Source organism: Pseudophryne corroboree, chromosome 4 (assembly GCF_028390025.1).
Source record: "Pseudophryne corroboree isolate aPseCor3 chromosome 4, aPseCor3.hap2, whole genome shotgun sequence".
Taxonomy (NCBI): domain Eukaryota; kingdom Metazoa; phylum Chordata; class Amphibia; order Anura; family Myobatrachidae; genus Pseudophryne; species Pseudophryne corroboree.
The window spans coordinates 754,528,047-754,541,082 of NC_086447.1; the positions used below are offsets into that span (position 1 = coordinate 754,528,047).

Sequence of the window (13,036 nt, forward strand, 5' to 3'; positions counted from 1 at the left end):
TGGTTATGGCATTCTTTAGCATTTTCCACTCGGGACAGAAAGTCCCTATGAATCTGATGGTGTCATTTTGTTCCAGGACCTCTTTTTTCTTCCCAAAAATTAAACTTTCTCTCTTGACCACTGCTGTGGCTGAGTATGCTTGTTTGAGTGAACGTTTGCTATAGCTCCTAGCTAGGAGGCGATTGGTGAGTTCCCTGCTTTTGATTTTAAAGATATGATCCTCTGAGCAATTACATCTCAGCCTGAGATACTCCCCTTTGGGGATATTCTCAACGGTTGGAGGGAAATGTGAGCTGGTTTGAAAGAGGAGACTGTTGGTTGCAGTCTCCTTTCGATATAACTCTGTTTCCAAGAAACCTGTACTGGATTTGTAAATATTCAGGTCAAGAAAAGGAACCGTCTCTGAACTAATGGTGTGTGTCAATGTGATATTGAGATCATTGGTATTGAGGAGTTTTATAAAGTCCATGAGAAGACCTCTCTCTCCGTTCCAGATGATAAATATATCATCGATATATCTCAGCCACAATATCACATGCGTGATGTACTCCTCATTGATGGTATTAAAGATGTGGAAGTGCTCCCACCATCCCAAAAAAAGATTTGCATACGTGGGTGTGCAAGCTGCACCCATTGCTGTTCCCCTTACTTGCAAGAAAAATTGGTCCTGAAAAACTAAGTAGTTCTTAGAAAGGACAAAATCAAGTAACCTCTGAACAAAATCTGAACTTACTCAGCTACTGCGATCACTTCAGCCTGTCAGGTCCCGGAATTGACGCCAGACACCAGCACTGCAAACGCCTGGACACGCCTGCGTTTTCCACGGCATTCCCAGAAAACAGTTGCCACCCAGAAACGCCTTCTTGCTGTCAATCTCCTTGCGATCGGCTGTGCGAATGGATTCTTTGTTAAATCCATTGCACAGCAACGATCCGCTTTGTACCCATACGACACGCCTGCGCATTGTGGTGCATACGCATGTGCAGTAGCGACCTGATCACTGTGCTGCGAAAAACGGCAGCGTGCGATCAGGTCGGAATAACCCCCTAAAAGCACACAGATTATGGTGGCCAATGATAAAGTCTGCAGATTGTTTGGGTACAGTAATCTTGAGTTGATTGTCATGAGTCTGTCCATGATGATCCCTGCTTCCAGACACATAATCTCTGAGGCTCTAGAAGAGGAGCTTGCAAAGGCTGATGGGACTTCTTGGGTACCTGGAGAAGTGGTAGAAGCACTGCAGAATGGGGGTGATGTGATTGTGTTATGTTTGTGGATAAGCTGAGTGCAAAACCAATGTCCGCTAACTGGAGACTCTACAAACAATCACTACTATTTTATCATTCCAGCAGGATGGCAAGATCGTGTTGTGTGATCTGACTTTTGTGCACAGTTATATGGATATATGGACCCTGAACAGTTTTTAGGGCATCACGTTACAGTCTTGATGCCAGCAGTTCATATTCTCCATCACAAAAAATAAATGTTGCAGAACATACAACAACAGAGGGTTGTGTGTGTGACACGTCACAGGGCTAATTTCTCTCTCTGCTTGAACTTTGGTGAGGTATGTCCCTGGTGGAAGAATATTATGCAAGCCTCAGTGTCCTATCCTCTATCAGCAGATTGATCACTATTCTTCCAGATTGACCCATTCAGGAGCTAAATGGAATTTTCTCACATTCTCTTTTTGGATATGAAAGGTGACAGCTGTTGGGGAAGAACATTACGTTTCTGATTCCTGGATTTCACCAGTACATGCGTAGTGCAGAGGAAGAGCTATCACTGCTGGTACCTCCTGAGGAGAGGAAAGCCATGAGCAAGTCATGTGACATTGGGGGTAATTCAGACCTGATCGCTGAGCTTCTAATTTTGTTGTCCTTTGTTCAGATAGTCTCCGCCCAAGGGGAGTGTAAATCCGCCCGTGCAAGTGTGCAATCGCATATGCACACCGAGCTACAAATGTCCCTCAGTCAGCGGACAGCTGCAAATCCGTTCGCACCTCACTCACCATCGAATGATTTTACCACTGTGTGCAGTCTGTGTGCAGCCCAGGACTTACTCCTACAGTGCGATGAGAATGGGCTGATCGGGGCTGGAGCTGACGTCACACACCCTCCCTGAAAATGCTTGGGAACGCCTGCGTTTTTTCCAGACACACCCAATAAACGGTCAGTTACCACCCACAAACAGCCTCTTCCTGTCAATCAGCATGTGAATGGCTGTGCGATCAAAATTTTCGCACCAGCCTGTTGCTGTTCGGCAATGCCTGTTGTTTGGCGACACAAGGGCGCATTGCAGTGCATACACATGCGCAGTCTATCGATAATCACCCGCTGTGCACAAACACAGAACACAAAAAACGCACAGCAGCGATCAGGTCTGAATCAGGCCCTTTCTCTGCAATGGTGCTGCTGATGTAGAAAAGTGTGACTAGAGATGTAAGTCTGAGGATCCACTGGCTCCTGGGGGTGGATATCCATTATCACGCTTGTTGTATTATAGGAAGTCCATCGTCAACTCAATCCACAAGGAAAGATATTGGACAGGATAAAGCGACTTACTCATCCCTTACAGACCATTGCACCCTTACCATGCCTGCCTTCTATCCATCTCCTGGAATCCCCTACACAGGACGAGCCATGGGAGGGAGGCCAAGCAGCGGGCAGATGTACACTAAATGATCTTCTCCCTAGGGTGGGCATGGAGCTGGACTTGCCACCTCTCACCCATTGCCTAAAAAGCATGAGAGTAACTGGCAGCAATGGACAACAGAAAACCCCATATGTAAAGGAATCCTCCCATTCTCCTGTTGCTTACACCACCTCAGGGCATGACAAGTATTTTCTGTCTCTTCACTGTGCCTCAGAGCAGAACACAATGGAACCTCCTTTTTCTATGGACTGTACTTCACCAGTCACCGTTCAGGTGGCACCACTACCTAATTCTCTAATATTCACCACAGTGAGCCTTTCCAAATGCACTGATTCTAATGCACACACTCACCAGGTTACTCCAGTACTAACAGAAGGTGGTACTCAGTCTAATAACTGCACTAACCAGTAGCGCACGCAAGAGGGGTTTCTGGGTACCCAGAAACCCCCCTGATGTACTGAATTCCTTATTTTAGAGATGGAGACATTTGTGCCTCCGTCTCAAGGAAAGCAACAATCACAGCTACCACTGCAGCGAGCTCTTTCCTGCAGCTTTCTGCCTACATAGAGTGTCCAGCGGCGAGTGGGAGCTGCTGCGCAGGCAGTAACTCCATACTGTCCTCCCTGTGCCGTGGCTGGCAGTGGCCCTCCTCTGCAGCCTTGGGTATGTGTGTTTTTGTTTATTTAAATGTACAGCAGTGAGTACTGTTTTATGTACAGTATGTTTGCTTGTGCAGTCTGTGTGTGTGTGTACGTATTTTTTCACACACACACGCGCGCACAGACACACAGACACACACACACACAGATAGATAGATGGATCTATAGATAGATATTATATATACATATTTAAATAGATTTACAAGTCTCCAAGTGCCGCCTGACCTCTTTATATATCTTTCATTATGTGTGTGTGTGTGTGTGTGTGTGTGTGTGTGTGTGTGTATATATATATATATATATATTTCTCTGACGTCCTAGTGGATGCTGGGAACTCCGTAAGGACCATGGGGAATAGCGGGCTCCGAAGGAGGCTGGGCACTCTAGAAAGATCTTAGACTACCTGGTGTGCACTGGCTCCTCCCACTATGACCCTCCTCCAAGCCCCAGTTAGATTTCGTGCCCGGCCGAGGTTGGATGCACACTAGGGGCTCTCCTGAGCTCTTAGAAAGTAATAGTCTTAGATTTTTTTTATTTTCAGTGAGACCTGCTGGCAACAGGCTCACTGCAGCGAGGGACTAAGGGGAGAAGAAGCGAACTCGCCTGCTTGCAGCCGGATTGGGCTTCTTAGGCTACTGGACACCATTAGCTCCAGAGGGATCGACCGCAGGCCCAGCCTTGATGTTCGGTCCCGGAGCCGCGCCGCCGTCCCCCTTACAGAGCCAGAAGCAAGAAGATGGTCCGGAAAATCGGCGGCATGAAGACTCTGTCTTCACCAAGGTAGCGCACAGCACTGCAGCTGTGCGCCATTGCTCCTCTCACACACTTCACACTTCGGTCACTGAGGGTGCAGGGCGCTGGGGGGGGGCGCCCTGAGGCAGCAATAAAAACACCTTGGCTGGCTAAAATACCTCAATATATGGCCCCAGGGGCTATATATGAGGTAAATACCCCTGCTAGAATTCCATAAAAAACGGGAGAATAGGCCGCGAAAAAGGGGCGGAGCCTATCTCCTCAGCACACTGGCGCCATTTTCCCTCACAGCTCCGCTGGAAGGAAGCTCCCTAGCTCTCCCCTGCAGTCTAAGAGAGGGGGGGCACTAAATTTAGGCGCAGTATACATTATATAGAAACAGCAGCTATAGGGGACATAACTCAGTTAGTCCCTGCATTATATAGCGCTCTGGTGTGTGCTGGCATACTCTCACTCTGTCCCCCCAAAGGGCTTTTGTGGGTCCTGTCCTCGTTTAGAGCATTCCCTGTGTGTCTGCGGTGTGTCGGTACGGCTGTGTCGACATGTTGAATGAGGAGGCTTATATGGTGACGGAACAGAGGCCGATATATGTGATGTCGCCCCCTGTGGGGCCGACACCAGAGTGGATAGATAGGTAAAAGGTATTAACCGACAGTGTCAACTCCTTACATAAAAGGGTGGATGATGTACCAGCTGTGGGACAGCCGGCTTCGCAGCCCGCGCCTGCCCAGGCGTCTCAAAGGCCATCAGGGGCTCAAAAACGCCCGCTCTCTCAGATGGCAGACACAGATGTCGACACGGAGTCTGACTCCAGTGTCGACAAGGTGGAGACATATACACAATCCACTAGGAACATCCGTGACTTGATCCCGGCAATAAAAAAATGTGTTATACATTTCTGACTTTAACCCAAGCACCTCTATAAATGGGTTTTAGGTTTGGGGAGAAAAAACAGGCAGTGTTTTGTTCCCCCATCAGATGAATAAATGAAGTGTGTGAAAAGCGTGGGTTCCCCCGTTAAGAAACTGGTAATTTATAAAAAGTTACTGATGGCGTACCCTTTCCCGCCAGGAGGATAAGTTACGCTGGGAGATATCCCCTAGGGTGGATAAGGCGCTCACACGTTTGTCAAAAAAGGTGGCACTGCCGTCTTAGGATACGGCCACTTTAATAGGTACCTGTTGATAAAAAACAGGAGGCTATCCTGAAGTCTGTATTTACACACTCAGGTACTAGACTGAGACCTGCAGATAGTGCTGCTGCAGCGTGGTCGGTGACCCTGTCAAACAGGGATACTAGTTGGCAAACATAAAAACATATTAAAGACGTCGTCTTATATATGGGGGATGCACAGAGGGATATTTTGCCGGCTGGCATCCAAAATAAATGTAATGTCCATTCTGTCAGGAGGGTATTAGAGACCTGTCACTGGACAGGTGATGCTGACTTAAAAAGCGCATAGAGAGCCTTATAAGGGTGAGGAATTATTTGGGGATGGTCTCTGGGACCTCGTATCCACAGCAACTGCTGGGAAGAAATAATTTTACCTCAGGTTTCCTCACAGACAAATGGCGCTTCCTTTCTGTACAGAGACAAGGGTAGAGGGAAAAAGCTGCACCAGTCAGCCTGTTCCCAGAATCAAGATTCTTCCCCCGCCTCCTGTGAGTACACACCATGACGCGGGTGCTCCACAGGTGTAGCCAGGTACGGTGGGGGGCCGTCTCAAAAAATTTCAGCAATTAGTGGGCTCGCTCACAGGTGGATCCCTGTTTCTTTCAAGTAGTATTTCAGGGGTACAAGCTGGAATTCGAGATGTCTCCCCCCAGCCGTTTCCTAAAATATGCCTTGCTGACAACTCCCTCAGGCAGGGAGGCTGTGCTAGAGGCAATTAATAAGCGGTATTCCCAGCAGGTAATACTCAAGGTGCCCCTACTTCAACAAGGACGGGGTTACTATTCCACACGGGTTGGGGTACCGAAACCACATGGTTCGGTGTGACCCATTTTATATTTAAAATCCTTGAACATAAAAAAATTAAAGTTCAAGATGGAATCGCTCAGGGCGGTTATTGCAAGCCTGGACGAGGGGGATTACATGGTATCCCGGGACATCAAGGATGCTTACCTGCATGTCCCCATTTACCATCCTCGCCAGAAGTACCTCAGATTTGTGGTACAGGATTACCATTACCAAGTCCAGACACTGCCGTTTGGACTGTACATGGCACAGAGGGTGTTTTATCAAGGTAATGGCCGAAATGATGATACTCCTTCGAAAAAAGGGAGTTGTAATTATCCCGTACTTGGACAATCTCGTTATAAGGGCGAGGTCCAAGGAGCAGTTGGTAGTCGGGGTAGCACTATTTTGGAAAGTGCTACAACAGCATAGTTGGATTCTAAACAGTCCAAAGTCACAGCTGGTTCCTATGACACGTCTACTGTTCCTGGGGATGGTTCTGGACATAAACCAGAAATAGTGTTTCTCCCGGAGGAGAAAGCCAAGGAGTTGTCATCTCTAGTCAGAGACCTCCTGAAACCAAAATAGGTAGCGGTGCATCATTGCACGCGAGTCCTGGGAAAAATGGTAGCTTCCTACGAAGCAATCCCATTAGGCAGGTTCCATACAAGAACTTTTCAGAGGGACCTGTTGGACAAGTGGTCCGGATCGCATCTTCCGATGCATAGGCTGATAACCCTGTCTCCAAGGACCAGGGTATCTCTACTGTGGTGGCTGCAGAGTGCCCATCTTCAAGAGGGCCGCAGGTTCGGCATACAGGACTAGGTCCTAGTGACCATGGATTCCAGCCTTTGAGGCTGGGGGGCAGTCACACAGGGAAGAAACTTCCAGGGACTTTGGTCAAGTCAGGTTATTTCCCTACACATAAATATTCTGGATCTGAGGGCCATTTACAATGCCCTGAGGCCGGCAAGGCCTCTGCTTCAAAACCAGCCGGTACTGATCCAATCAGACAACATCACGGCAGTCGCCCATGTAAACCAACAGGGCGGCACAAGAAGCAGGATGGCGATGGCAGAAGCCACAAGGATTCTCCGATAGGCGGAAAATCATGTGTTAGCACTGTCAGCAGTGTTCATTCCCGGAGTGGACAACTGGGAAGCAGATCTTCTCAACAGACACGACCTCCACCCGGGAGAATGGGGACTTCCTCCAGAAGTCTTCCAATAGGATTGTACACCATTGGGAAAGGCCACAGGTGGACATGATGGCGTCCCGCCTCAACAAAAAGCTATAAAAGATATTGCACCAGGTCAAGGGACCCTCAGGCGATAGCTATGGACGCTCTGGTAACACCGTGGGTGTACCAGTCGGTTTATGTGTTCTCCCCTCTGCCTCTCATACCAAAGGTACTGAGAATAATAAGAAGGCGAGGAGTAAGAACGATACTCGTGGATGGCCAAGAAGAGCTTGGTACCCAGAACTTCAAGAATTTATATCAGAGGACCCATGGCCTCTGCCACTCAGACAGGACCTGCGGCAGTAGGGGCCCTGTCTGTTCCAAGACTTACCGCGGCTGCGTTTGACGGCATGGCGGTTGAACGCCGGATCCTGAAGGAAAAGGGCATTCCGGAGGAAGTCATTCCTACGCTTACTAAAGCCAGGAAAGAGGTTACAGCAACTCATTATCACCGCATATGGCGAAAATATGTTGCATGGTGTGAGGCCGAAAGGGCCCCAACAGAGGAATTTCAACTAGGTCGATTTCTGCATTTCCTGCAAGCAGGAGTGACTATGGGCCTTAAATTGGGTTCCATTAAGGTACAGATCTCGGCTCTGTCGATTTTCTTTCAAAAAGAACTAGCTTCAGTACCTGAAGTTCAGACATTTATAAAAGGAGTGCTGCATAGTCAGCCCCCGTTTGTGCCTCCTGTGGCACCTTGGGATCTCAACGTGGTGTTGAGTTTCTTAAAATCACATTGGTTTGAACCACTAAAAACCGTGGATCTGAAATATCTCACGTGGAAGGTGGTTATGTTATTGGCCTTGGCTTCTGCCAGGCGAGTATCAGAATTGGCGGCTTTGTCTTGTAAAAGCCCTTATTTGATTTTCCATATAGATAGGGCAGAATTGAGGACTCGTCCCCAGTTTCTCCCAAAGGTGGTGTCAGCGTTTCACCTGAACCAGCCTATTGTGGTGCCTGCGGCTACTAGGGACTTGGAGGACTCCAAGTTGCTAGACGTTGTCAGGGCACTGAAAATATATGTTTCCAGAACGGCTAGAGTCAGAAAATCTGACTCGCTGTTTATCCTATATGCACCTAACAAGCTGGGTGCTCCTGCTTCTAAGCAGACTATTGCTCGTTGGATTTGTAGTACAATTCAGCTTGCACATACTGTGGCAGGCCTGCCACAGCCAAAATCTATCAATGCCCATTCCACAAGGAAGGTGGGCTCATCTTGGGCGGCTGCCCGAGGGGTCTCGGCTTTACAACTTTGCCGAGCAGCTACTGGGTCAGGGGCAAACACGTTTGCAAAATTCTACAAATTTGATACCCTGGCTGAGGAGGACCTGGAGTTCTCTCATTCGGTGCTGCAGAGTCATCCGCACTCTCCCGCCCGTTTTGGGAGCTTTGGTATTATCCCCATGGTCCTTACGGAGTTCCCAGCATCCACTAGGACGTCAGAGAAAATAAGAATTTACTCACCGGTAATTCTATTTCTCGTAGTCCGTAGTGGATGCTGGGCGCCCATCCCAATTGCGGTTTATCTGCAATACTTGTACATAGTTATTGTTAACTAAATCGGGTTATTGTTGAGCCATCTGTTGAGAGGCTCTATTGTTTCATACTGTTAACTGTGTTTCATATCACGAGTTGTACGGTGTGATTGGTGTGGCTGGTATGAGTCTTACCCGGGATTCAAAATCCTTCCTTATTGTGTACGCTCGTCCGGGCACAGTACCTAACTGAGGCTTGGAGGAGGGTCATAGTGGGAGGAGCCAGTGCACACCAGGTAGTCTAAGATCTTTCTAGAGTGCCCAGCCTCCTTCGGAGCCCGCTATTCCCCATGGTCCTTACGGAGTTCCCAGCATCCACTACGGACTACGAGAAATAGAATTACCGGTGAGTAAATTCTTATTATATATATATATATATATATATATATACTGTATATGTATGTATATGTGCATATATATCTATATATATATATATCTATATATATATATCTATATATATATATCTATATATATATATATATATATATAGAGAGAGAGAGAGAGAGAGAGTGAACCCCACCACCCTCCCCCCGGTAAATCCTGCATGTGACCCTGCTAACACAGAAGAATCTGCACCCTGTAATGATAACTCGCCCTTAATCTCAGGACCTCCACCACTATTTCACAGCAGCCCTGTTATGTGTATGCCAGAGTCTGTTTCACCAGGAAACTCCCCTTTAAACACCTCCCACCACCACCACCGCCACATACCTTGTCACCTTTACTAATATGTCCTCGACAAATCATCAGGAATGCAGAGTGGAACACTGATAAAGTACCTATCATTAACATTGAAAATATGCACCCTTTTCCTATTAACACAAGATTGAGCCCATTGCATGCACATCGCTCCAAAAATGCACACCAACAGCAAGATGTTGATGGACCTGGCTGTGACTCATCCAGCAGATCAGAAAGACAATTAAGCCATGATGATGGAGAGTAACTTTTAAAAGAGGAGTTTTCCCAGGTTACATCCACCCCTGTTAAGGATGGATCTCCCCATTTCTTAGTCTTACCTGAAAACCATGGGCATACCATTGATCTAGCACCTCCTTCTGTCAACTATGAAATTAAAGAAGGGATTTTCACTGGAAGCTGCTATCACCAGGATGGCTCCAGACTCTATATTCAGTTTGAAGTGCATGCAGTACACATCGCTGACATTCCTTTATTAAATGTTTGGATATCTAAAGATTTTATGCAGGGACATAGAGAAGCAATTTCTAGAAACTGACTTCTGCTATCCAGTTTGTCGAGTTTATCCCAGAGGCTCCTGGAGCAGTCTGAGTGCAGTCTTGGAGAGCTGATCTGCAGCAACGGTGAAGCTGGGCAGTGCATAGAGATACAGGATCTCCAGATGTTGGGCGCCTGCGATAGCCCTTATGAACAACAAAATGAGACACTCTTTCCTCTTGGAAAGGGAGCCTTTGGCTTTGTGTGGTCTGCAAAAAACAGGGAAGATGCAAAGGAGGTTGTAGTGAGATTTATCCATAAGGATCGAGTGCTAGATGACTGTTGGGTGCAGAAAATTGAACTTGGGAGAGTCACTGTAGAAATTGCTATTTTGTCCAGGTTACAGCACCCCAGTATTATTAGAGTCCTGGGGGTATTTGGGAATTCCACATTCTTTCAACTAGTGATGGAGCTCCACGGCGACACTCTTGACCTTTATAACTTTATTGATAATGAGCACAATTTGGATGAACCTCTTGCCAGTTATATCTTTCAACAGTTGGAGTCAGCTGTGGGATATCTACACAGCCACTATATTTTACATTGTGACATTATGGATGAAATCATGAAAACATAATAATCATTCATGACTTCATAATTAAGCTAGTTGACTTTGCTTCTGCTGCCCATTTACATCCTGGAAAACTGTTCCTGACATTTTGTGGCACCACAGAATATTGTGCACCAGAGATGCTACTCGGAAACCCGTACCCAGGCCCAGAGCTGGAAATGTATCCTCTAGGGGTGACTCTGTACACACTGATATTTGGAGAAAATCTTTTCTGTGAGGTGGAAGAGATCCTGGAGGCAGAACCGAACCCTCCATTCTCTGTATCCCAAGAATTGCAGGTTTTTATTTCTGGTCTTCTCCAACATTTTCCAGATATGCGCATAGCTCTGGATGAGCTCCTCAGAGACCTTTGGGCAATACAGCCTGTAAACCTTGCAGTATATACATGGGAGGAGGTATACCCCCCTGCCAGCTCTCAGAAAGGGGAGAACCATCTCACACTAGGAGATAAAGGACTGAGACAGTTTCCTGTCAGTTACAGCAGAGAATGGAAATGAGAAATTGGGAGTCGGGCAGAGCGATTATGATGGCTCCAAGAGATCTATTTAATAATTAATATGCATATAAAGCAAAGGCAGCTATATATCTCTGGATCTGTAATGCATCACTACTTGGTGACAGAGAGATCAGACCAGCCATTTGGAGTTTATATTTCTGCTGCCATAGGATCTAGGACATTTGGTCAATAATTTTTTTTTTTCTTTCCAGCTGTAGCTTCTAAGCAATCTAATTTTATTATCAGGGATTGTTTTTAGTTCATCTCGTAGTTTCACTATATTATATGTACAGGTTGTTTGCACTCAATTATTTGGGTGGGGGGCATTAACAAGCTTTTTAATAATTCTCTCAAACATAGCTGTGCCTTGGATTTAGTCAGTCAGATAAGTCATTCAATGCAAAATAATTGTCTTGTTATAGCTCAGATTGCACTTATTTGTTCCTAAACACCCTGTTATTACAGTACAGTACCTGATGGAAGGTGAATTTTTTGCTAAATATAATAAGCTTGTTACAATGTATCCCCCGTTGCTGAGATGGATGGATTGTAGTGTATAATGCAGACTGTGGCAGTATTAAGGCTGACCGGTGTATGGTGGTTTAATTTCTTCTGAAACCGTTTTGCCATAACCACCAATGAAGGACAAGTGTATCAACTTGCGTTTGTAATGTGTGCCAATCCTGCATTTATTTAGTCTCTGACAATCAAATATTTATTTCTCACAGTAGTTACGGTTTTGTTTTCTAATATTGTTATGCCATTTAATATTGTTTAATAAAAATTTTAGTATATACCAACAATGAATTGTTTCTAAAACAGATCGCAAATGTACTGTAATCGAATGATCAGATTCATAAACAGTCTTATTAATTATTTGTACAGAGATATAACATCTGGACTGGCATGCTTTAGAGCAGGGGTGGTGAACCTTTTTTCGGCCAATTTCAATTGAATTTTTAAACATCATTCTTGAAGCGAAACTCCCCCCCTCCCCCCCCCCCAAAGCGCGCATGGTGCTTCTGGGAAAGTGGGCATGGCCTTACATATAATGCCCACAGTCAGGCCCAGCGACAGGGGGGACACAGGGCACAACCATCCCGCGTCCTGAGGTAGAGAGGGTCCCCGAGGATTACAGTGAATTATTCTGAAACAAAAGACAGTGGCTCCTAAATATGATCTATATAACGTCTGTCTGGCACCCCAAAAAAACAAGTGAGCAGGCCAGATTAAAACCCCCCCCCCATGGTGACCCCTTCCTGGCAAACACCCTCCCCTGTGATAATGTCGATATTATCTTAAACCATAAAGCTATACCTTTAAACACACCTTTACCATGGAGCTGCTGCGGTCGCTAGCTCACGCTACGTACTTCGTACGCTATTTGCGCACAGAGTCCCGTACCGTGTACACACTCAGCGTACAAACGCCGCACTGTGGGTACAAAGCACACACAGCGTGCGCACACACAATTAATACACCTTAAAACCTTATACAGTTATACAATGCAATGATATGATTACACTTTAAACCTTATGCAGCAAAGCTCTGCAATGATGTTACACCTTATCAATACACTTTTAAACCTTATACAGTTTGGTAATGTTATACGCTTTAAACCCTAGCAGGAAAGCTTGCTTAGCTACAGTGACCTATTGCTGTTGTCCGTCAAACAGGTCCTATCCTATTATTCTGTTGCAGAGTACAGTATCCTGGTGGTATGCAGCTATAAGGTTACTGTATGTCCTAATATTGTACCGAAAATGCCCAAATTTCCAATCACTCTCAGCTCTACTTACATTTTATAATATAAGTGAATAATAGGCAGTTTAAACCTCCAACGAATTGGCCTCTGAACATAATTTCTTTCAACATAAAGGAAGGATGTCTGGGCCTCAAAGCCACCAGATGTTTGTACTAAACCCATTATCT

The 13,036-nt window shown here is 46.1% G+C and overlaps 1 protein-coding gene and 1 pseudogene across 1 annotated transcript; both read left to right on the forward strand.

Moving 5' to 3' along the window:
* Positions 1-2,684, forward strand: part of LOC134910992 (PAS domain-containing serine/threonine-protein kinase-like) — a 48,139-nt pseudogene extending 45,455 nt beyond the window's left edge.
* Positions 2,685-2,703: 19 nt separating this feature from the next.
* LOC134910993 (PAS domain-containing serine/threonine-protein kinase-like) lies at positions 2,704-11,105 on the forward strand. Its single transcript, XM_063919385.1, is given in 4 exon segments — positions 2,704-2,964; positions 3,131-3,233; positions 9,758-10,596; positions 10,599-11,105. Coding segments are annotated over 4 exon segments (1,710 nt in total).
* Positions 11,106-13,036: the final 1,931 nt, after the last annotated feature.